This window comes from Anser anser (assembly GCF_964211835.1).
Source record: "Anser anser genome assembly, chromosome: 2".
Lineage (NCBI taxonomy): Eukaryota > Metazoa > Chordata > Aves > Anseriformes > Anatidae > Anser > Anser anser.
In genome coordinates this window covers 42,389,235-42,414,959 of record NC_139721.1, presented here as the reverse complement: position 1 = coordinate 42,414,959, position 25,725 = coordinate 42,389,235, and the positions used below count along the sequence as shown (strand labels likewise).

The following is a 25,725-nucleotide window of genomic DNA, read 5'->3' as shown; positions in this document are numbered from 1 at the left end:
GGTTCCATAGAACCTGAATTGATTTTTTTTTTTTTTCTGACATTGAAGCTTGCCTGTCTACAAAGAAGACCTTCACCCTTTTCAAACAGTACTTCATTTCTGCTAAAATGATAAACTTTATAAAGACACAAAGATGGAATAAATGAGTTGTTTGATTTGTCAATGTAATGGTTCAGTGAAGTCACCTGGAATCTTTGCAATTCACTCTTTGGTTTATAGCCATTTCCAGTGCAACATGATTTCGTACTGACTTAAGTGCCAACCTACTGAGATCCATGAGTCATACGAAGATACTGATGTGAATCACCATTTGAGCCCTGATCCTCACCATCATATGTGTGTGACAAATCCCTTCAAGCAACTGTTCTTGTTGACCCATTGTCTACAGGTAAAAGTCCACCCATTCAGGTCAGATTACCAGAAAATTCCTGAAAATTTAATAGTACTAATTCTACAGTTAAAAGTGATATCATTCAAAGTCTGAGGTTGTTTTCTCTGTCAGAATTGCAGTATAAAAAGCTGTATGATATCTGTAAAAGATGTCTAACCACTTTCTTTGGGCATAATGGATATAATTTCCAACAGATTAATTTGATTTTATCTAATCTATCACATCACTAGTTGATGTATTGCAAATATGAAGATGAAAAAGCACGATGGTTTGTGATTTGTTAACTCAGAATGGACATAACAGCTAAGGAAACAAAATCCAATGTGCTCACCATCGTGATCTAAGAACAATTTTCATGTTTTTACAGTGAAAATGATTTCTCTCTCTCAAGGTAAAATATTTAGTATTTGAAAATATGTCTGTAAGCAAAAGTTGTCATTACAAAAAGTAAAGATATATTGAGCTCTTGACTACAGTCAGATCTTTATCCTGCACATGCTGAATTACATAATATTAAGTTCTGCACAGATGTATGGGTCATCTCAGTGAGACCCTTAAGCACATTTGTAATGTTTAGCACACGAGTAAACAAATTAATTTCATTCAGCCTTCTGAAGTTACACTGTAACATACTCACTGGATTACACAGGGAATTCTTGGAAATCAGAAAGGAACTACTTGGACACATGGGTTGTTTTTTTTTTTTTTTAATATAGTTTGAGTTTCAGAAAGGAATTTCCTTGGGGAAGAGTACTCCCCTTTGCACTTTTATTAAGTGTACAGTACAAATCTGTGATGTGAAACAGGATCATAACTGCTTCAACTATTGCATTTTCTTTCCCGACTATAGGGATGAACTTTACGTTATTTATTTCTACCCTGAGATGAATAGGAGGTCACATTACCAGTGCAAGACAGCTTCATAACACTTGTAGTTGTCCTTCCAGTACCTGTAAAAATACATCCTTTGCACTCATCCTATCTTTTAAACACGACTATAATTCCAATGCCATGTGCAAGATCGTATTTCACCTAGCAGAAGGGTTTAACTTTCACCTGATTTAAGCAACAAACTATCCCTCAAAGATGCCTGAGGGTTTGCTGTAATTAACATAACTGCATTTAGATGCTATTCATGACTGATAATTCCAACACCTTGTGAACAAAAAAAAAAGGTTGCATGCTGTAAACATTATAAACATATTCAAATAAGCTTAACACAATCTGCCATGCTTATTTCTGCCTAGATCATGGACCAGCGAAATGGTTAATGCAAATGGATTTATAATTTGCTTTGGGGGGCCAGTTTCTTCTCCTTATTTATTAGCCCAGCTGATGGGGCAGATTTGATGAGGCACTTCTGGAATAATTGAGTCATCACACAAAGAAGGCTGCTAGCATTCAGAGTGGTTTTATCAGCAGCAAGCAGGCCTGATTACTGACAATTACACTCTGATCCGGTGATGGAGGAGAAAGAGCCAACGAGTGGGAAATGTCCGTGTTTCTATCCAGGAATAATTTCTACATTCATTTTACATGCTAAGTGTTTCCTATCTCTGCATAATAAACTGTAAACAGGAATAGATGGCACAATGTCCCTTAATATTTCCTGGTAATGAAGACACAAATGTACAGTGAGTGCTGATAAATATAGATGAAACATAAGCTATTCTCTGAGTCTGTATTGTTACCTTTAAAATAAATGCATTTTGGTGGTAAAAGCATAATCATAGCTAATGCAAAAAAATGACAGAAGATTGAAGCTGTCCTTGTAACTACACAGAAACTTTGTAAAAGTCCTGTTAATCACCACTGTTCTAGAGGCTCATAAGCTGAAGGTGATATACAGGAAAGAACATCATTTTGTTTCTCAATAGTCAACTATGTAGAAACTCCTTTACTTTGACATGGTAAAGGAGAGCAACAGCAGTGACCTCCATTAACACTTCAGGGATAGAGCACATCTCAATGCTAAACTGAAAAACAATGAAGCTGGTCCTGGAAGATATCTTCACGATGATAAATTCTCATTTTCCTCCCACCAGCCTTATGATAGTGTTTATAATGAATAACAAAGTTACACCATAGAGTTCATGAGTTGTGTTTAGCAATGTATTACTGTGTTTCGGAGTTTTATTTATTTATCTACCTAGAAACCTATTTATTTATTTATTTATAACAACCAAAGTGCTGTAAAATGTCTGTTATTAACAAACTGTTGAAAGCAGAACTTTGGAAAAATCTGTTTCTTCTCTGACTCAGGAAAAAACAAACAAACAAACAAACAAACAAACAAAAAAACAAAAAGAAAAAAAAAAAAACAAAACATGGAAACAGACATACCAAAGAGCTGAAATGTGATTTTGTGTTTGTTGATGGGCAATTATAGATTTCAGCTGGAAAATGTTAATACCGTAGTCTAGGGAGAGTTCTTTTTTGGAGCTGATCAGGCATGAAACACTGAATAATAAACTTCTGCATGCTTGTTTATTCCTTTTCCTCTTTTTAAACTAATTCATAGCTTCAAAAGAACTAAAAGTTATTCTCTGTTCTCCTGTGGTAACTATGGTAACTATGTTTCATTAAAGTAGCCACTTAACTTCAAGGCTTGTGTTACAATGATATGCATTATTTGGAGTAAAAACACACCATAACAACCTTATGATTTCAGAGCAATTTTAAAAGAAAGTTCAAAGAGCATGCGTCACTGGTTCTGGAACACAGGGTTTATTTTATTTTAAAACCTGTTTACTCTTTTTCAGCCTGGATGACTTTTCCTGCATGGAGTCATCTCTGTTGTGAGGTACTGTGTAGGGGGACCGCTACCCTCTTCAGCGAAAGATGACCATGAAGGGCTCAATGAAGGGGTGCTTAGTAGCTGCAGGATTGAGGCCAGAGTGAGACTCCTGAGCACACAGATTGGTATAACTAACAGCAGCAAAATCGTAGTGCCTTAATTACTCTGTTACAGCTTCCTCCAGCAACAGGAAGATCCTGGTCCAGCTACAAACTTGCTGTTCAGGGACCGCTGTTACAGTCCTCATACCATGCATGGTTTCCAGCAAGCCTGCAAGGAATTAATGGGATTGTACAAAATCTACAGAAGTGCTGGAGCTGATTAGGTTCAGTCAAAATGGTCACTTCTTAAATACTTACAGGCTTAATCTAGTTCAGTATATTACCTCCTTGTGATTTCTGACTGCTCCAGCCAAATTTTATGGGATTGATTTAACAGCTAGAATTAGGACATTGCAATTCTTAAGCTGGACCAAACCCATGGCTAATTAGCTCATTGAACATTCTCTGACATGGAGTCAAATGGAACAATGAACCTAAAAATACAAACTATTTTTATAAAAAGAAATGCAACTACCATTCTGCTATCCTATGCATTCATCCTCCCCTTTCTAAACAACAATCTCCCTTCATTAAGTATGACAGGCATGTCCCAAGAAAGGGAAAGTCGCACAAAGGGAAGAAGTGTGCCTTCCCTCAACATGCAAATCACATATGTTCATTAACTAGAAGTGTGCCATGTGAAGTACAGTCTGCCACCATCTAAAAGACTTGTAATGACCCTAACTGTTAAAGATAATAGGACTTGCTTGCACTAGTGCACTGCCCTGAAGATCTTGGAAGCATGCCGAGTAGCACAGTAAAAAACAAACCAAGAACAAAAATACAACCTTGAAAATCAAAGTAAGAAAGGACATGTAAAACCACTGACTAATATTTGTCAGATATAAAAGTGTGCATGTAAAATGAACACCGGGACAACAGAAGTTCAGATCATGTCTGTGGAGCAAGCAAAAGTGTGTTCAGTCTGTTCTAAGTTAGGTCAAGAGACACTGAGAACAGCAGTTTAATCTCTCTTTTGGGGACATTTTATGATTCTAGAGTGGGGTGAAGGTTATTTCATAAATTGCCATCTGTCTTCTGTTGCAAACTTAAAGATAATGCACCATGACTGTACAAATTCATAATAATAATAATAAATAAATGTATAAATAAAAACCTCCACTACCAATAAAAAGATTCTTTTCTTGTCTCTGACACTTATCTATTCTTGGACCTTCAGCAAGTCTCTTAACCTTTAAGCTAAATGAGCATAATGATGTATAGTGCTGTGAAGAGCTTTTGTGCATTCCTAACCATACTTTAAAGTAGTGAATATTATTTTAATCCTCATGCATTCATCAATTTAATAGCTTGCTGATGCCTTCACTTCTTCTGAAACTCAACCTGATATTCCAAGAGTATGTTACTACTTGGGATTTACAAGAAAAAAGTGTTTCCTCTTTCTCTTCAAGCTTTTTTTACTAAAAACAAATGAACAGATAAAAAAGGACAATTTGAGAAGAATGCCTACTAAGTAATGCATGATGAATAGCAATGTAATTTAAAACATTTTTGAGCTCTCCTCTCTTAACATGTTAGGCAATACAGAGGTAACTGTACTCTTGACATGCCATGTCTTTACTCTAAAAACCTGTTTCTCTTACTTTCTGATAAAGAGAAAATTATCCTAGTAAATATAGTGTTGGTTTTTTTTCTTTCTTCTTTAAATGCTTTTGTTCTCAATGCTGAAAATATCAATAAGGTGTGTGTGTATATATATATATGTACATATATATGTTTATATATATATATGTACATGTATATAGGTTTATGGTAATGCTAGGTTCAAATATGGTATCCAACAAGAACTATATTTCATTTAAAAGAAACTGAAATTGTAAGCGTACTACATATATGGTAAGAAAATGTCTCATTGTACCACTAAACATCATGGAGTTAAAAATGACACTATAGAAACATATCTTTGTAATATTATTTTATATTGATTAAGTAATAGCAATCTATTATTCATCCTATTGCAGTGAATTTGTCTTGAGTAGGGTGAAAAAAAAATATTCCTATGGAGAGAAGTCTTACATATTTCATCACTTTAAACACAGTTTCCCTTCAGACTCCCTGGTGTAAGCCTGGCTCCATTGAAAATAACCAGAACACTCTCACAGACCTCAGTAATAGATGTTATTTACATGTGCAAGCATTCACATACACTTTGGTATTAATCACACAGTTATAGAAGGATACAATCCTGACCAAAGATCTTACAAAATGAGATGATTAAAATTCCTTTGGACACATTAGCTATAAATAACAAACAGTATGGTAGAAATATCAACAACACATTAATGAAATATTGTTATTGTAGTTGGTAGTTCTGTCACTTTGGATAAGTAGTCCTGTATCAGGTGTCTGAATATGAAGATGACAGGCTGCCTTGTTGTTTTTATGTCACTTTAAATCACAGGTTCTGTCTCTTCTGCTGGCACTTCAAAAGCTACGATATATGCAGAAACAGTATGGGATGAGGACCAGCTTTTGTGAACAGGTCACAATCCTTTTCTAATATGCTGTGCTCACCTACCCTAGTAGGGAGATTTTTGTTTTCTTTCTAAAAATGTCTGCAATATTTTGTACCAGAACTATGTCCTGATACAACAAGTAGTAGCTGTGACTTTTAAGTAATCAGACTCGCTAAGAGCTTCGTTATAGCAAACAACAATGTTCTACCTTAAGTCATTTTGACAATGCATTTTCTGTGCTGCCCATAGACTTGGAGCATTCAAAGCTGGGACAATCTCCATCACTAAGAAAACTCCAGAAGCAGCCAAACAGGTGTGTACTTCTCTCAGAAAAGGCCTTTTTAGATAGAAGACCTTTTGTACACCAGTTCTATCCTCAGCCCCTTTTAGGGGCCACACCTGAGAGAGAAAGTGAATTATCAATGACATTTTTTTAAAGAATCAGTGGTTTAACACTAATTTCTAATCAGATCCTACAGAAAGGAACAGCTCGCATAGCAGCTGTACTTTTCCCAGGGTTAATTACCTTTCACTGCTCTCTACTAATGAGTCAGCTGTTCCTGTCATCACACAACTACAGTGTGTTCATCTGTAGCTTTAGCTGTGGACAAACACAGTAGCTAGAGCCCTGTTTACATATTGGTGAGGTTTGTTGTGCAAAGAATTTGCAAAACAGTTAAAAAAAAAATACTTAAAACTCCTTACATTTCCATATCTTTTTTTCATGGAAACCACTGTACTTTTCAGGCCAACACTGTGTTCTCAAGACTACTGAATTAACCAACAAGACTAGAAACCAAAGGACATGAAAACTAATAAAAATTCATTTTTGTAATATTGCATAATAGTTTATATAAGGAAGATTAGATCTGCACATGTATCTAGCTAGTCTTACCTGATATTTGGGTAAGAATGTTTACTTATAACTTGTTGGTCTACGGACTGGAAAAAATTATTATAAAATATTGTTTTAACCAGTAAAACAGATAATAGTGTAAACAATAATGGTCCTAAGGAAAGAGTTTATATTATTATTATGTCAAAATATAATGAGTCAATGATTTAAGGTTTCCAGTAAACTTCTGTTATTTTTTTTTGCATAATTCTAGAAGGTAATTCAATATCAAATATATAAAACAATTTTCTAGCTGGGGTGAACAGGATATATACTTTATAGCTGTGTAGGATCAAGGGTGATCTTAATATGTCACTTTTATATGTCTTCTTTAAGGATTGTATAAAACTCAGGAGAGTTTAGAAATGCTAACTTTAATAATGGAGATGGGATACACATCTAGATTCCTTTTATTGTCAAAGAAATAAGGACACGGACCACTCCACCACAGCAGTGAGCACCTCCAGCTAGTCACTAAAGTTATTCTAGCTTTCTTGCTGTGAATGGAGGCTATGAAGACTATGGCTAAAACATGTCACTGTGTCAGACCTTGCAAAGCTCAAGTCCTGTTTGGCTCATCAATCGGAAATATTTTCTTTTCACATAGCTGAGGCAGGACTCTAAACTGGCAGTGTCTTCAAAACATGATTCTATCCTAAAATTATCTATACAGTGGTTGCCCTCATCTGAGTGGATTTCCCTGGGGTAAGATCTGTAGGTGTTAGCAGAGAAAGATTATTTTCACAATATATTAGAAGAACTTAACGCAGTACAAGTTATATAAGAATGAGCTCAACTACTTGCAGTTGTATCTGTAACAGTCCTATTAATACCTTATTGGAATCTGAATTCCTTGCTAGCTGTCACATAAGATAACAGTAACTGACAAACATAAGGTAGGAATATGATCTTCTGAATATGATGATTCAGGAAGAAAAATAAGCTTTTCGGATCCAGTTTAACATTGCAGGGTTGGCATCTTGAAATATGATAAATTTGCTTTTGAAAATATCAAGGCAAAAGACCCATAAGAATCCAAGGGACCACTTGGAAAGTCATCTGGGAAATGAGTAATGTACTTTCCTTTGAACATCGCTATAATGAACCACCATTTTCTTCCAGTTGCCTTAAGCTGTGCAGGCTGTATTGACAAACTTGGACACTGAGCAATGAGAAAATATGAGCTATGTGGTTGTGGTCTTTTAAAAGGCATATATTTATTTATTGCTTTATTAGAAACAACTCTCTTGGTTGGTTTTGGAATTTTACGTGAAAGTGAGTTTCCTGGAGCTACATTAACTGAGCTTAATGATTCACAGAAACCTCTGAACATCCAGGTCGGGCCAGGGAAAACTGTTACTAGGTAATGCTCATTTTGTCTTAGACTATTCCACTGGTCATCAGATTATTCCCTTTTCAAACACAATATATCTTCATCCACAGTCAGGGAAACTGGAAACCAGTGTCTCCATTTAGTGAATGAGAAAACCTACACTTTTGGACTGAATTTCACCCTTTCCTGAGATGCAATCTACCTAACAAACTCTGTCAATAGCAGGGCTTACTAGCTCTCTGTTAGAAGTAAACTTTTTGCTGTACAGTGAAGCAGCTGAGATGTTAGAAGACAGCTTCTCTAAACAGCCTGTTGGGTTAATGGTAGAGTTACTGTGGAGATACTCTTGGAGCCTCAGGAGGGAGGAGACATGCCAAATATTTCTCTGAAAAAATTAAGGACAAAAATCCCCACATTTTCTGTATCTTTTCCACATAAAACCTGACTTCTTTACTTTATAAATATCACCAAAATAGCCACGCATCTGCTAACTGTAAAGATAGGGGTTATTATGCAACTCAAAATAAATACCAGAAACCCCACAAACAAATGGGGAAGCAAGCTGTATGACCTGAAGAGTGTATGCTGAACTTGTCTTCTGAAGACTGATGTTTTTTGATCATAAGCAACTTACACCTGCAATACTACAATATTATTCTCTATGGTCATAAAATAGTAGCAATTATTTTTCATATTAATAACAATAAAATTAAATGGTATAATTAATGTTGTTACTATAACATGGGACCCTATAGCTATTTACTCTCTTGTGCTATTAAAAAACAGTTAGGGATATTTAAGAGGATACTATTTAATCATGGCTACTAAAATGTTGACTGTGGGGAAGAAAACTCTGAGAACAGTGTATGTGAGTAGGGTAAGTTTTTCAGGATAAATGTTAAATCAATTTAGTGGGTTATGTTGCTAAACTGGTGTCAATTTATACCATACTGAACTTTGTATGTCCATAATTTTGGGCACAATTTTCATTGGTGTTGAGTCTCATCTATGGAAATGCTAATGAAAATACACATATGCTAACCCTTCATAAAGCTCATTGTTACAAAATTAGATCAAGCTGAACTCAATCTTATGGAAAGTTGTATTACTCTGTCTATCCTCTCTTCAGGGAAAGAGTATAAAAAGGCAAAGGACTATCAGAGACTTAGCTGTGGCTCCTTGCTTAGAGTGCCATCCTGTCCTGTGACTGCCATGGTATGGCTTAGGAAAGCGTATAGTCACATGCTGTCCCTCAAGGTTCTGTATGGATCCACAATGTTGTGACCATCCACTATGTAAGTGTTAGCATGGCTTACCAGAATGGCACCCAGTTCTGATTCCTGAAGGTGTTCTTAGTTGCTTACACTTAAAATGCTGCTTAAGCACTTTGCCTTTATCTGAAGGAACTCTGGACTGATCTGAAGAGAATCTGTACCTAGAAATTTAAAGAGACAAAATTTGTTTAAAAATCCTCACACTCCTATGCTTAAGCTATGGGTATGATATATAATCCTCCAGAAATCAAAGTTTGTATAATCAAATTTCTTCAAACACAAACAAAAAAATGGACACCAATGCAATGTATGCACAGGAAGTGAACTTTTGAAATGAAACCTTTCTTGTAGTTTTGACAGCAAGAGAAACATCGAATCACTATAATCACCCACAGAAACAGCGTGAAGTTATGATGTAATCTAATCTAATAATGATCTTTTACTATCTCAAAGCTTGAGAAACAGGGTCTTGAAATTCTGTGAAAAGAGAAGAATCACAGAGGCAGCCCTAAAAATGCCTACAGATCCTAAGCAGTGACCGACAGGAGAAAGAAAATCTGGAACTGAGAGTTTGTAAGTGTTTCAATTCTGTCATTAAAAAATCCAATTATAGACAGATTTTAATGCAGAAATTTCTATTGTATTCTGACATGGATACATATTTTTAAAATCTTTACAACTCATTATTTTTAGGAATTAGTTTTGGGAAAAGAAGATCTCTGAAAAAAAAAATTACATGTAAGAATAAGGTAGGGAATTGGTCCCTTCATTTTTATAAATGTCACCTTTCAGGAGCAAAATTTGGTTCTCTGACCTGCACAGCCATATTCAACTTTGCTATTCTACTGTCCATTTGTATCTGAACACACACCAAATTTCATCAATGCTGTGTATATGCAAGAGGAATTTTGGTATAAGGCATATTACCCCTATCGCTGTCTCATGCAAAATCAGTAGAAACAGCAAGTTTCTGTGGAGACAAGATGTAAGAAGAAATCAAGTTTAGTTTGTAGGCTGGACAGAAATGATGGGATATCCCTCCTTAACTTTACATGTCTGAAATGCAGACGCATTTCTGAAGCAGTGACTGCTGGCTTCCCATAGTCTCTAGGTAGCATGCAGGCAATCTGCAGGCATTTCTACAGCCATGTAGATGTGCGATACGTCTTATTTATTTCATACATCTACTTCAGGGGGAGATGAATTGCATCCAAGAAATCTCTCTTTCTTTCCACTGACTCTAAATGGAATCTGGATGACTGCCTCATGTCTAGACTCTTACACTGTTCACACTGACATTTCACTGGAGGATTCCTAACCAAGAAACCTATGTCAATTGCTGAGCAGCATCTTACAGCTTACATAACATGATGCTATGTTGTTCTGAGATGTAATTTAAAAAAATCAAAAGAAATAAAGTAGGGAACCATCCTCCAGGAATGAAGGCAGTGCCAGTCCTTGCAGGAAAGAACTGGCAAAGAAAATGAAGCTGACAAACAAATAAAATAGAGAATAGATAGTGTAAAATAGAGAAAAGAAGAGTCAGGCACAGCTTTGATATGAGCAGCATGGGTTCAGCATGACAGGAGGATCCAGTGTCAAGAGGGAGAGAAAGAAAAAGATCAGCATGATATGGAAGCTATTTCTTTAGATATAGAAGAATGAGTACAATCAATTTTTAAGCATAGCAGAAGGAAACTGAACTCTAAGAGCTGGTATGGATGGAAATATAATCTTTTTAATGTTTGTATTGGACAATATTTTATGAAAGAATAAAAGTTTTCCTGATAAGCAACGGCTTCACATGGATTGGTGTCTGGTAAATGTGAAGTGTCTTTCAGCTTGAAATATTATCATTTGATACTAAATATGACTTAAGTCTAAGTTTGCTATTTAAGCTCATCTGTTTCTTGCTTGGTGTATTATGAACTATTGTATACTTGAGAACTTTGACGGTACCAATGACAGTGGCTCTGCATTTAGTTCTCTCTTTTTAACCACCCATAATGCCACATGTCCTGTTCTCTTTGGTGTCTTCTCTTCAGTGCCAAGTTCTGAACCACAAAATTAATGAACTTAAAATCCAAATTCTTTCTAGCAACTCTTGCTTGCCTTTGGAAGTCAACAACAGGAGCCAGATTTTCAAAAATGAAAGTGTTATTGTGCCTACATTGCCTGCCACAAACATGCCCTTTTATCAGAAAGTAAGGTGAGTGTTTAGGCAAAGAATTATTAACACCATCATTTGCTTGAGCTGAGTGCCAAAAAGGGCTTTTTCAACAAGCACTTAGTGAAACCTTGGTTAAAACAAAACAAAACAGGTTTTATGTGTTGGGGTTTATAAATTTATTTATTTATTTTGTGTATTTACTCCAAGGAAGCCATGTCTTGTAAGTAAAATTCACCATATCCAAACAAAAGGCTGGCAGCTTAAGTAAGTATATGAACAGGGGGAAGGGAGACTTATTTCCTGAGTTTCAACAGATGTCATACTTAATTGGTTGTGAAATAAACCAGAGCTACTCTCGGCCTGTTTCCCTAGTTTCAGCTGTGAAGACACTTTCAAACATGTGCATTTCCCTCCTGCTTGTTATAATGAGGGTGTGGGGTGAGAATCAAACCTCCAAAAGGAGTAAAGCAGCGTGCATGCTATATACAGGCCTTCAGATATACTAATTAAACAGAAGTGAGAGTTACATCTTTTGTTCCTATGAGGTACACGTATCTACAGCATTAAGACAATTCTGTTGACAGATGATTGTCTTTGCCTTCTGCTAATATCAGGAAGTCATTGGACTACCCCACTCTGATGCAACCTTTCCCGTCTTCATGTATTTTCTCTCTAAAACACCTCTTCTCATAATTCAAAACATCAACAATATTCAACAACTTGGTGAAAAGCAATATATATATACATACATACATATATATACACATATACATGCATATATATATATGTATGTATATTATGACAGACAGAGGATTTCCTAGGTATTTTTTTCCCCTGTGGATGTTTTCTGCTAGAAGAAGGAAAGTAACACCACAGGTGATACAAGAAAAAAATAAAAATTCAAGTATTAAATAGTTAGCTTGGTTAAACATGGAGAAGTATATGAGAAAACGGAGAACAAGAGTTCTCCTCCTATGCAAAAAGACCAAATATTTGTAACTGTGGCTGACCATGAGCCAATGGTAGGCTCATACAAATACAAAAATACAAATATAAAAAGAGTGTTAGCCACTTTTTTATGCCTTGTTGTATGTGTAGCCCTCAAAATTAAAAAGGCTCCTTTGAGCTTCATGGGAAAAGCTAAATATGCAATAGGTGTCTTTTAATGAAAATCAATGACCAAGTACAAAAAAGGAGGGGGGAGAGAGAGAGAGAGACTTTCATATAGAAATGTAATGGGAATTGCTTAAAAAGAGAAATTAAGGCCAAGGTCAAATACGTTTAATTCACCTGTGACAAACACACTGAACAATATTTGTTCTTTTAGTTTAGACTTGGAACCCAGATCCCAGGAGTACTAGGAGAGAGCTTTAATCCCTAGAAAAAATTCAAATTCCCAAAGTGCATGATGGAAACCAGTATAATCCTTCCTGAAGTCCGAAATAAAATAGGAAAGACTTTATTTGCTATTAAAACAAGAGCAGTTATCAAAATCTGTATTCTTTTAATGTTTTACAGGTCTGACTTTCGGCAGATGACCTCTCTTGTTTGTCCCTACATGTTTTCCAAAATATAAAAGTGAAATAGAGTCCCAAGGGCACTGTACTTGAAAGGTTATGAGAGTTAGAGAATTTTAACCATGCCTGCCAAATCAGCAGATGGCTTGTGATTATAATTATATGCATCAATAAAACGAATAATCTTTACAAAATTTGAATTTCTACTAAAGTAAGGGATTTAGTAAGCAGATGCAACAGAATGCATTTTCTTTAACCCTTTTTGTAGACAGCACTGTTTCTCACAAAAATAATGGCAAGGGCTATCCGTAAAGTGGCTTGACCATACACTTCAGCCTTAAATATATTTGCTTATTTTGACAAAGTGTCAATGTTATTTAGAGTGATTTATGTGTTCAGTTGCACTTTGTTCACTAAATGTCTGATGCTTATATATAGGATGATTCCCATTAGACCTGTACTTCAAAATGGTGTTTAATTTTATAAAATGTTACAGATACAATGAAAATGTCATGTGTACTCTTCATTTGTATCACTGTGGTAGTTCTTTCTGTTTAGGATTTGGTGACTTTCCATAGCTTCTATGGAGGTTGAGTTAAGCACGTTGTTAGTGGGGAAAATATTCTTTCTCCCAGTTTTGTGAAATTTATTAAATGTGTTTTTTATTTTGTTTTGTTTTGTTTTTCAAGAAAATGAATTATTGAAGAGAAAATAATACAAAAATCACAGCCTTAGATTCCAGTTGCTACTGTTCTTATTTTGAAACTTACTTTTGTAATAAGAACTTACTTTTTGTAATGTTTGTGTCTTATATTGTGTCAAACTTCTGTGTGAAGTAGGAGAAAATCAAATAGTAAAAATAAATAAATAAATACACAAAGAAAAGCCACTCTAAAAGCCTAAACTATTTCTGGTCTGTATCATAAAAGTGCTGCTTGAAGACATAATATTTGGAAATATACTATACTATTCTGACACAGAAAGGAAGAAAAGATTTGAAAACAGTCCTAGGTACATTTTTTTAAAAAAATCTTCTTTTGGGATAGTGTAGCTGCCTACCTATGGTATTTTAACCCTTACTTCATCCAACTGTTAAATGCAAAATTTTATTTGAAGAACATCCCTTTTTTTTTTTTTTTTTTTTAAGGTACTGTAGTATCCCTGATGTGAAGTGTGCAAAACAGTATTTTGATGCTCATTAAAAAGTGTATTTTTACTTCAGAAATGACAGAGCTATTACTCTGTATCAAGTAAATCCTTCTTAGCATAAGGATTATTGACCTGATCGTCCATAACAGTGTCTTTGGAGCCATTACTACTTTGTTGTGCCAATCCAGCTGCTGTACATGTGCTCTAAGTGTTGGGGGGAGCAATTAAGGTGCCAGATTTTCTGCTGAGTTTTAAGGAACTGACCTCTTAACTCTCACTATCACCTGAAGAAACACGATTAAGAAATTGGGTTCTCCAATCCTCACGTGCAATTACGTTTTGGAAAACTTCTAAAGCTTTTTTTTTTTTTCCTTGCCTTTTCCTTTTTTTTTTTTTTTTGTCCTAATGACTCATGGAGCAGGGTTCAAATACATGTCTTTAAATGAAAAGTAAGTTCCTTAATGGAGGGAAAAGTTCATGTATGATGCCAAACTTGAAAAACAAGCTAGCAAATGTTACCCAAATCTATTAAGCAAATCAATAAACCCGTCATCTTCAAAACACTTACACACCTGCTTTACTATATTGAAATGAGCCCTCGATCTTACCTCAGTGGAATCATTCACGTGTACAAATGCTTTTGTAAGTGTTCACCTACCCAAGAAGGTAAGCCTAGTTTCCATTATAAAATAACTTTTGCAGTTAGGCTATCACATTTTGTGAACTAGAAATCTCCAATTTAGAAAGGCCAAAGTTGTTGGTATTATTAGTAGACTTCCATGAATATAACTGAGAGTAATTCTCCTCCAAAGAGATTTTATGTTAGTACTAAAAAACGGTAAGAGGGAGACAATCTTTTTTATTATTAATTAAACAGTATCTTTAGTCTGAAGTGATTCAAGTTTATTAAAATTCAGAAGCACCAATTCTGCTTATGCAGTTTTTAACAAGCTACAACTATGCACACATAAAGTACAAGAAGTGACCTGATTCCAGTTATATATGCATAGTTCCAAAATTAATCAGTTCAAGTAACAGACAGATTTTGTTCTGGACTCTCCAAATATATATGGACATATTAGAATATAAAGTTTGTTCTGCATATTATTTACTATGGATTATTTTGGAGTGACAGAGACAGGCCTTCGAGATGATAATTTGTGATTGACCTTTGATATACTTACTTATCAGGGATATCAGATATTTTGGGATTACTAGTTTGAAAAACTATAAGTGTAAAAAAAAATTGATTTAGAATTATTCAAATCAACTGTGTAATGCCATAAAGTTTTCGGATTCTTATGCACAACTGACACAGGTCTCCTGGAACTGATATGTGAAAAAAGATATGTGAAAAGGCCTCATATCAGATTATAAGGTCCAAAAGGTCTATATTGAAATGCGGTTTCTAAAAATTTGGTGTATTACATAGTTTTTTGGGGAGATCAGATGAAAACCATTAATTATCATAAATTAAGTTTTCTTTGCCTTTTTTCTTAGCTGTACCAAGAAAATAACAGGAAGGGAAAAATTAATGAAGCTATGAAAAACTACTGAAACTTACTGTGTCTCTAACCTGTCAGATTACAATAGCTGTATTAGTTTTGTAGCACTGCTGCATGTGCATTAGCCCTATGAAATCACTCTCTACTTTTAATAGGATAAAAGATAGCTGAACTTATTATCATGGAGAATGCTGAAATATTAGATATGCCTTACTCTCTTTCACATAGGTATATGAAAATCATGATGATTGTGTGATAGGGATCTGTTCATTTGTATAAACTGTAGTGATGTACCCAAACTGAAAATATCCTGAAATCATACCTGTTAAAATGAACTGAAAACTTAATACCAATTAGCAAAGTTCAAAGCAAAACTGGTTTGTAACCCTGTAGTTTGCAAAATCTCCGCTGATCTAACAATTAGATGTGAATTATAGGACTTAGCTGAGAAAGCAAGCTTGTTTTCTGATGCCTGCATATCTCTCATTTTCTAAGACAACATAAGGAAAACATGTTGCTCAGAAGCACACACCTAAAATATATAAGGAAAATGAAAACAAATACAGAATTTTACTGGAGTTTGTTTATTTCATCATTAAATTTCCTAAGCTGTAAATATTGGGAAGTGCAAAAAGTAGAAATAATTGTAACTTCATATAACTTGAGTTTCAGTAAACAGGGATATTATATAGGTGTGCATAGTTTTTTTTTTTAATATTTATATTTGATATAAATATGCATAGGTGGATTCACGTATATGCACACATATTTGCAAGGAATCACAAAGTGCATATGTTAAAACATCATATTTTAATTTTGATAAAATGTGATGTTACATCTATTTTCCATGCAATAAGAAGGATGACATGCAACATGTCATAGTGAACTAATTTCAGTGACCTTTGAAGAGTTTTTAACTGAACAGGTTATCTTGAGATGTCTCTACAAACATATAGTGGCAAATGTTTTAACAAATTAAATAACTCTTCCAAAATAAAACAAAAATATATATATATAAATAAACTGTAATGCCAGCTGATATCTGAACCTTTCTTGCTTCTTTAACTGTCTGCATTTAAAAAAGCATTATTAAAACATTATTTTTATGTGTTTTAAGTTGTTGGGTTTTTCTTTTGGGGGTGGGGGTGGGGGGCAGGAGGGGTGAAGTAGAGAAAGCATAACTTAATTCACACAGGCATCTTTAATAATATCATGTTGTTTTGAACCTAACATCCCCTGAGCTTCCAAAGTGCAAAGCAGAGAGAAATATTTTAGCAATGCAAACAAGACTTTCTGGCAACTTCCTGTTGTCATTTTTCGGCAAAATAAAGGGTCCTGAGATATTAAAGTGAAACACTCTTAGAAAAGGTTTATCATTGGTAGGCACAGGCAGGCACCTGCAATTATCAGATGTCAGATGAATATTTTGCTGCTGTGCAAAGAAAATAAGTAATGATTATATAAATATTTAAGAGCAAATCTTCAACTCTTTCTTTAATTTCAGCTTGTGTAAAGACAACACTGAGAGATATCATGGAAAAAATCTGTTAACAACAGACATACAAAAAACAAACAGTCAACAACAACAAAAAAGAAAAATCACCACCATCAAAAACAACAGCCCAAATCATAGTAACAGCTTCATTTATGTCTGCATAGTGCTAAAAACTCTACCAGGTATTTAGGTGGAGTAAGTAGCTGGCTAGTGGACTGAAATGTGTATTCTTACTTATAACACATTTTCAGTAGATTTTACAGACTACTAAAAAGAAACTTTCTGTCTGCAAAGTTCATCAGATGTTAATGTACATCTGAGGCGGTGCTTATTGTGTGGCAGTTCTTACAAAGAATATTTATTTCATTATACTATAACTACAATATCCAGTTCACAAACATACTGTTTCACCTTACTTTTGGAATTCCAGAAACTTTTGTAAGCTGGCAAAACAGACAGAGAATAGGAAATAAACAAACAAGAAACAAACCCAACCTTGATTCCAGAGACATTTTTCTCCCCTTCATGAAGTGACAGGGAAAAAAAAAAATCCCTTCATTATGACCTACTTGTCCAGAAACGGACTTTCAACCCCATGGTTAGGCTAAGATTTGCTCTACTTTCTCCCTAGGGCATAATTGTCAGACTGACTTACCGTGTGCCTTTTAGCCTTTGTTCTGCCTCTCACGCTGACATCAGGGAAGCAGTGATGTAGAATAAAGCAGGGGTGGGCTAGGTTAGTCCACTGTTTGTGTCGTTGTGTGGTGTGCAGGGACACTCTGTGATACTCTAGTGAGCTGCTAAGCTTTTTTTGTAGGCTTTGTGTCATTTACTTAACGACCAATCTCATTAGCTGCCAGGGTACAATGGGCTGATGCATTTTCTATGTACATACTCTACACAGTGACCCTCAAGGTTGCCGAAGGTCTATTTAATCAGTCAAAATGCTGAATATATTTGCAGTAAATCACTAAAAAAACTACGGGACCACAGAGGTATCTCATGAGGGTTTACTCTTTCCTAGGAGTTATTTGCAGGTAATAAAGTGATAGGAGATGTAGGAAAAAGCAAGGGCAAAGAAGGGAAAGGGGCACTCACTAGGTTTGTACTGGTCACCTTTAATTTAGGGAACCTTGGGGGCCCTGCATATTGCTGTGTCTCTGCTTGTTAATTTCTCCATGCAGTTCATGCTTCAGTGTAATCATGTTATCACAATTAAACCCCTTTAAATAAGAAGAGCAGCGCTAACAAAATACACAGCCTTTTGCACATTGGGGAGGGGATATGTGTGTTGGGGGGATGATGTTTATTTATTAACTTCCTCACTATGGGCAACCTCAGGGCTGGCTTCTTTGCATTTCTAACCTCTCGTCAGTTACAAGGTAAAACCCTTTTAACTCTTATGAAAAATGAAATGCTGAAAAGACCTATGAATGACGACAGCTGTCCATAAGTAACAGGGAGAGTTCTATTGTCCAACTTGTCCCTGGATAAAATGAATACTTTACAGCAGAGGCTGTTCAGCTTGGCTAAAGAGTATGGGGAGAAGGGGAGGAGGTCACTGGAGATTTCGCACACTAATTTAATCTGGGAAAAGGACAGGCACTGCATCTCACTTGAACAGACTGGCGGCAATCTGGGCTCCCACAGAACTATCTCCTTTTGCCTGTGCTCTATTTATTCCTTATCTCTGTTTACCAACCGCTAGGTCCCTTTCATTCACACCACGAGGCCGTTCTCCTACTATCAGTCAGCAGCTGACACTGTGGAAGAGCCTCAAAGGCAAAAAAAAAAAAAAAAGGATCAAAACTAAACCAAAGCTGTATAAACAATGCAACAGTAGAAGTAAATGCATAAATCCTAATTCTTAACCCAACCCACAGGGTGCGAACAGAACCTTTATAGTAAATCCAACAAACCCACCACAGTGAGCATGGGCTACAGAGGAAACGGGAAAAGCCAAATATCATTCATGAAATCACCATCTCAAGCAGAAACATTGAAAATAGACATTGGTGGCTAAGAGACCTCAGGATAACAGGCTCCTCAGTCCTGTGTATCCACCAGCAAGTAATAAGGGGCATACTTACATGTGTGCCTGGTATAAGGTGAAACAAGAGCCCCTACCACAGCCCACTTGGCTACCTCACGGTTCAAAGACCTCAGATAACTTTCCACGATGCTTCTTTTGATCTTGCATGATTTGCAAGATTATAAGAAGCACAGGCAAGTGTTTGGTGTTTTTATTTATTTATTTATTTATTTAATTGTGTATCTGGAGTTTGTTTTAGGATCGATAACTTTATATCTAGAACTCAGAAGGCAAATTATTATTGAAGCATTTGTCCAAGTACTTTTATTTTTAAAACCCTGAATATTTCAATATTGCTCTTTCTTAGTCCTTAACTTACATTTTTCCCCATTACTTGTGTACAAGCTTTCAGCACTTATTGTGAAAATATAATGGGTGGAGACAGGAAGCAAAAAAAAGATGAAGTTTGTGACTCATATAGAAAAGTAAAGGAAAGTAATAATTTCTTTACATTTGGCATTCTGGGTTTGGATTATTATGGTGACATAACTGTGAATATGCTGATTTTCTAATTACAATGGTACCTTTCTTTGTCTTCTTAAACTGACTTCATAGGAAAGAAGTTGAAAATGTTCATAGAAACACAGCAATATAGAACATATAGAACACAGCTGCAGTGAAACATTTCAGTTTCTTAAACCTACATAATCTGTAACTCTGAAAGTAGGAATATTCCTCGTGGAAGAGGATCTATGCTTTCTCAAGTTTTTCAGACATAAAAGTATCAGTTAACAGTATATAGTCAATATATTGTCAACTGTTTGATCAAGATCACTATAAAAATAACAAAGAAAATGTCACTCATTATCAAAGATGATACTGGACCTAATTTCAGTTTTGATTTCCACCTATGTGCATTATGAGCAATGAAGTCTTTACTACTTGGATCCTTTTTTCCAAATGAATTAATGAATTAAATTTATCCTTTCACCAGCTGCTAGGCAGCAGATGGAACCATTTCTGAAGCCTTGTTGAATTCAATCCATAAAACTCATTTCCTAGGATTAGCAGTCCAAAGTTTCTTTTAATGTTTATATACCGCTTGGGATTTTGAATTTCATGATGTTAAACTTTCAATTTAACTATTTTTTTCATTTCATATCAAACAAATATGATCGTTTGGATTTCTATAGCTTTGTAACCACACATTTCAGGTCACATAAGGACAAGAATTCATTTCAAAAGCAATCAAGTAATGCAAGATTGGGGTCTGGTATTTTTTTGTTTGTTTGTTTTGTTTACATTGCGACACTACCATAGGAACCATTTCTGTTATATTCAAAGATTAATTGAAAAGTTGTATTCTCTGTAACTCTGAGAAAAAAAATACTATAAAAATTTAGTTTAAATAAGTAATTTGGTAAAATTATTGTTATCTCAGGTTGTTTGTGCTATTCACAAAAACATGACATGTTCCTGAAATAAGTTTTTCATGAACATCTTTTCTACTTATTAACTTCAGTATAAGATTATCTAGTTTTGAAAATAACAACAACAAAACCACAAACAAACAAACAAAAAGTGCAGTAGCGAATGGTGGCACTTTTCTGTAACACTATAGATTTTTTTTTCTTTTCTGTACAATAACAGGAAATATTTGTTAATCAGCTGCAGTACCCTGGACAGCTCCTTTTCTTTCATTTTCGATTTTCTTACCTCTGCTAAACGCCTCTGAAACGATAACTAAAAATCAGAAGACTTAACTGTGATTTCATTCACAAAGGCCACTACTTACAGATCTTTGAAAGAACTAAATTATAATTTAGCAAAAGTTTCTACGTATTATAAACTGACAGAAGAAAAACAAAGTAATAACATGCCCTCTCCCTCATAGCTTTCAAAGACATATTATATTAAAAGACTCAAGAATAAAGCCTCATGATGTCAAAGTCTTCCTGTTATTCAACAAAGTAAATAAAACTAAAAAAAGTGATTCATTCTTGTGTATAACAGTGATTTCCGCTAATTTGGCACAAGAAATCTATATTAATCTAATAATGCAGTAAGCCAAGAAGGCCACATAATAATAATTACCATTGAGTAATTGAATATTTAGAAGGAGGAGGAAAAAAAAAATAAAAAAGGAAGACTGGTAATCTTAGCCTGCAGGCATGAAAGTACTATAATACACAGATGATATTTACAATTAAAAATAAAATGCTCCAAACTGGGAAGTTAGGAGACAAAGTCTATATTTAGAAATTCTTCATTCTGAATCTGGATTATTCGTTAGCCACCTTAAAACAAAATATATTATTGTATCAGGGAAAGCTTTCATCATAAATGCTGCAATTTTCCCCAAGAATTACAAAAACGTTGCATAGTCAAATCAAAGAAGACACATATACGCAATTAACTTAACTAATTTAATTGACAAAAGAGATAATAAATGTTCGTTTTGAATCCTAAAAAAATCCTTGACTGCCAAAGTTCACCCCACACAGTTTAAGGATAAAGTCTTGGATTTGTGCTTTTATAATCTATTAGATGAAAAATTCACAGCACCTTGCAGAAGATTGTCTTGCTATTTACATATGAACGAAGACAAACATCTGAACTAAGTGCTTTGTTAAAGACAAAAGAAAGTCAGAGAGAGAGACAGAGAGAGGGAGAGAGAGGGAGAGAGAGAGAGAGAAAGCTATTGCTGATCAGTGTTAAACAGACTTTCTCTAGCATCAAATGCTATTTCATAAAAATCATCCTCCTGCAAAATGTTGTCCCAGAAGGTCCATTTCATTCTTCAACCTTGCCTGATATTACTATCATTTAACTTTCCAAAGATTTTCCTGACAGAGACATTCATTCTAAAGTGTACAGTATTCGCTTTTTTAATCAGAAGCTCTCAATTCACCCTCTGAATTCCAAATAATTTAAAGGACTTAAATGTCACGCTTTGAAAGACCCTTTTTCATTTAGAGTAATGCTATTAAATACAGTGATCAACAGTCTTCATTTTAAAAAACATTGCACATGATTTTAAAGCTTTCTAAAATATCATGAGAAACCTATTTGGTGTGTCATACATAACTGTAAGTGAACCTGCATCTATCGAATAGTCCCTACAAATACACTGGTACCACTCTCCTCTCTCATTCCGTTTTTTCCTCTTTTTTTTTTTTTTTCCCCCAGTGGTAGTATTTAAGTTGAGTAACTTTTCGAAATGAGAGGAAAAGTGTCCTTGCGATCATTTCCTCAAATCAAATAGCTAAAGCTGCAAATTTGCACAATTCTAAAATGTATATGAACAAAGGCTTTACTGAGGCAGTATAAATGCAATTACACCATGACATTTTATTCAGAAAGCATTCTCAAAGCAGTTACAAGTAGCTATTTTTTAATTGAGGCCTAAAATAGCATTTAGGATAATGACCAAACATACATTGTAGAAGAAACAGCATTAGTGTCATTTAAACAAAAAGAAAAGTTTGCAGAGAGCATTTTAAATATGGATTTAAAACCCTCAAACTTCTTAACACAAATCTCTCAAGCTTTGAACATTGATATATGGATAGGATTATTATTTTTTTTTCTAAAATAAGAGCACAAACCATAGAAAAGAGAGAAAGTTACTAATATTACAAGTTGCTTAAACATCGATGGGTTCAGAATAGTGTGAAAAAGTTGTTAAACTTACTTTATTTCTGTTTCCAAAACTTATATGTTTCTCCTCCCTTGTGTGCTGAACTGTGCACTAAAGCTGTGTCTTTGAAAGGTAGTTCCCATGATATGACATCCAGTGCCTTTGACTGCCTAGAGATAAGCACCTGCGTTTGTGTCCCCTCTTTACGTCACACCTCCCTATTCAAACCTTCTCAATATGATTCACATTTGCACATCAACAGCCTCATGCGCATACACAGATTTTTTTCGGCTCTGGGCCCAAAACTTTCACTTTAATTTTCATCACATGATTGCTGTGGCATATGTCCTTCCAAACCTCCCATATATCAGTCATCATGCAAATGAGATGGAATATCACTCCTCTGCAGCAGATGGCCAGGGATGATAACAATGGCTCAACAGAGGAGATTCAATGTCCCTGACTTTATCGCCACGGCAACAACAACCTAAAATATATGTAATGGAAGTGGTGCTTATTAATTTTGCAGGCTCGAGTGTTCTGATTTTGTGAGTGAATGGGCTGAGTTAAAAAGGGGGCTGTGTCCTCCTGCCTCTAGAAGACTATCTATAAAAGCCAGGGACCTGGAAATTATTTTCAGTGACTAAGAAGGCAACAGCCTAGCAATTATTTGAGTAATTAGGTGTAATTCCTCCCTGTAGGCCTTGTACCCTCCTGTGCTTGTTTCACAGAAGCTCGCGAATTAGACAGGCACAGATACTGAAAAGAAAAGTGCCTCAAGATATAGCAGGAGAGCTTGCAGGAACTAAGCTTCAGTGATATGACACTTGGCCTCCACCAGGCTTGGTAAACACAAGCCCCAAGCCATAAGTAAATAGAGGCCCCACTCCACAAACACAGACCAATTAAAATTACAAAGGCAGCCACACTTCTGGGTGGGGCTGTGGGAAGCTTTATTCTGCAATGGTCTCAATGTGAGTTGCACATATAATGGTCTCTTAGTTGGAGCAGCAAGTACCGTGTTTCCACTGCTATCTGTCACTATCAAACCAGAGAACAAGGCTGTCTTCAGGCTGTGAATTTTTCCTTGGGGATTTATCATGTGTCTTTAAGGAAAGGTTTCAAAGTGAATTTTCTGTGTGTTGTCTCCTAAATGCAAACCGGGGAGAAGATATAAATGTGGCAATTTGCTATTTATCTTCAACAGTTTAACAGGAAGGATTGCGGATCACCATTTAACCTCTGAACAAACAAAATATTCAAAGCCTCTGTTCATCCTGTACATGCTGCAACTTTCATGTTTAATATTTTGAGCATGTGAGTAACCAAAAATTCCTCAGGAAAAAAAAAAAAAAAAAGTTCAGTCATATTCAACTAAGAAACTGTACATACAGAAACTGTATATGTCTTTTGTTCTTTTCCCCACGGGATGTTTTACAAAAATGGAGAATCCTTTGTCTCCCTCTGCAGTAAAGGGGAGAACATTTTAAGTACAACTGGTGAAATAATCTGGAGAGTGGAGGGTCCATCGTGTGCTTGAGATTTAGCACAGAACTCGACCAAGGAAGCTTGCTACCCCTCACCTGAGAAAATATCTCAAAATTAATGAAATTGTTGAAAGTAATTTTCACTCCTCCCCTAGGAGTCCACATACCTTGAACAACTGTGTAAATTTGAAGCCAGGGAGGAGATATCAAGCAGCACTATACCCCCTGAAGGAAAATCAAGCTAATGAGACAAAGCTTGAAGGGAGTGCCCAGCTTGTGGATCTTCCCCCTCTTTTAGAAGGGATCAAAACCACTTCAACACTGTGTTCTGTGTCAGCATTTCCAATAATCAATTTCTGCAAAGCTAAATATTCCATCTAAAAATGCAGGCACATTTCTGTTGTCTGTATTTGTATATTCTAAACTTTATATTGTAAACTTCTAGAACTATTATTACTCTCATAAGCTTGTACAGTGCCTGGAATCTTCTGACCTAGTATCAGATGCTACCAGAATATGAAAGTTCAATACCAAACGATCTTTTCTTTTCCACTATGAAAAAAAAAAATAAAAAAAAGTATTCTGAATGTGAAAATAATGCATGCCTGTTTTAACCAAGTGAAAACCAGAAGTGTTTGTTTTCTATCTGTAGTATTCGCTACTACTTACTAGCCATCAAACAGAAGTACATGAAATACAAACAAATGTAAAATGAAGCCTATTGTTCATCTTTATCTCGTATTTCAGTGTGGAGTTGGTAACTACATTTTCCAAATATAGTGTTCCTGATCAATTTTCTTTTCATTTTTTTAGAGAAGCTCAGCTGAAAATAAAGCCTTGAGCTTCTTATCTTTATTTTTACTTTGTGTGTGTGTATGCATGCACATGTGCAATGGGATTCTAGAATTGTTCATGTTCTTTACTTCTGTACATTTCATTCTCCACTCTGTTAATTTAGGAATAACTCAGGAACGTAGCTGTTATGGTGAGCTGAAGAGGTAAGTGTGGTACAAACCTATGAAAACTCTGAAGTTACTGTAGTGGATCTATAATTGGACAGAAAACCAATACATTGAGTACTATAGGAATGATGTTTTCCTGGCAGCTTGTGTTATTTATGGGACTAGCCACTGTCTTCAGAATGAGATGGAGCTTTTTTGCTTTTTTTCTGGTCTTTTTTTTTTTTTTTTGTGTGTGTGTGATCTGCTGTGCATGGCCCTAATTGATCATTGAGTGAGACTGGCATATAGGTCACTGCCTTTATATTTTCCAGTGTTAAGTATAGTCTTGTGTTGTGAACTGTCTCATTTATCTTAAAGATACAGCTTGTTTAGAAAAACTATTCAGATCCTCTCACACCATGAGACAAACATGGGATTGCTAAATCTTGTACATCCTGTTTGATTTTTATCTGTATGGTTGTAGTGCCATGCATATGCAAAACTGGTCACTGAAAAAATAA

At 35.3% G+C, this 25,725-nt stretch overlaps 1 protein-coding gene across 8 annotated transcripts in view; it reads right to left on the bottom strand.

Annotated features, from left to right (window-relative positions):
• ST18 (ST18 C2H2C-type zinc finger transcription factor) overlaps positions 1 to 25,725 on the bottom strand; it is a 211,579-nt gene that overhangs the window by 88,205 nt on the left and 97,649 nt on the right. The window contains exons 1-2 of one of the 8 annotated variants that reach the window (XM_083823761.1): positions 22,831 to 22,932; positions 17,760 to 18,879 (exon numbers count right to left, since the gene is read on the bottom strand). The exons of 5 other annotated variants lie outside the window; for them this stretch is intronic. In XM_083823761.1, the coding sequence (XP_083679887.1) occupies positions 17,760 to 17,933 (174 nt within the window). In that variant the 5' untranslated portion in view covers positions 17,934 to 18,879; positions 22,831 to 22,932. Of the gene's footprint in view, positions 1 to 17,759; positions 18,880 to 22,830; positions 22,933 to 25,725 lie in introns of those variants that run through there. 2 more of the 8 variants (XM_083823767.1, XM_083823768.1) reach the window with 2 other exon arrangements.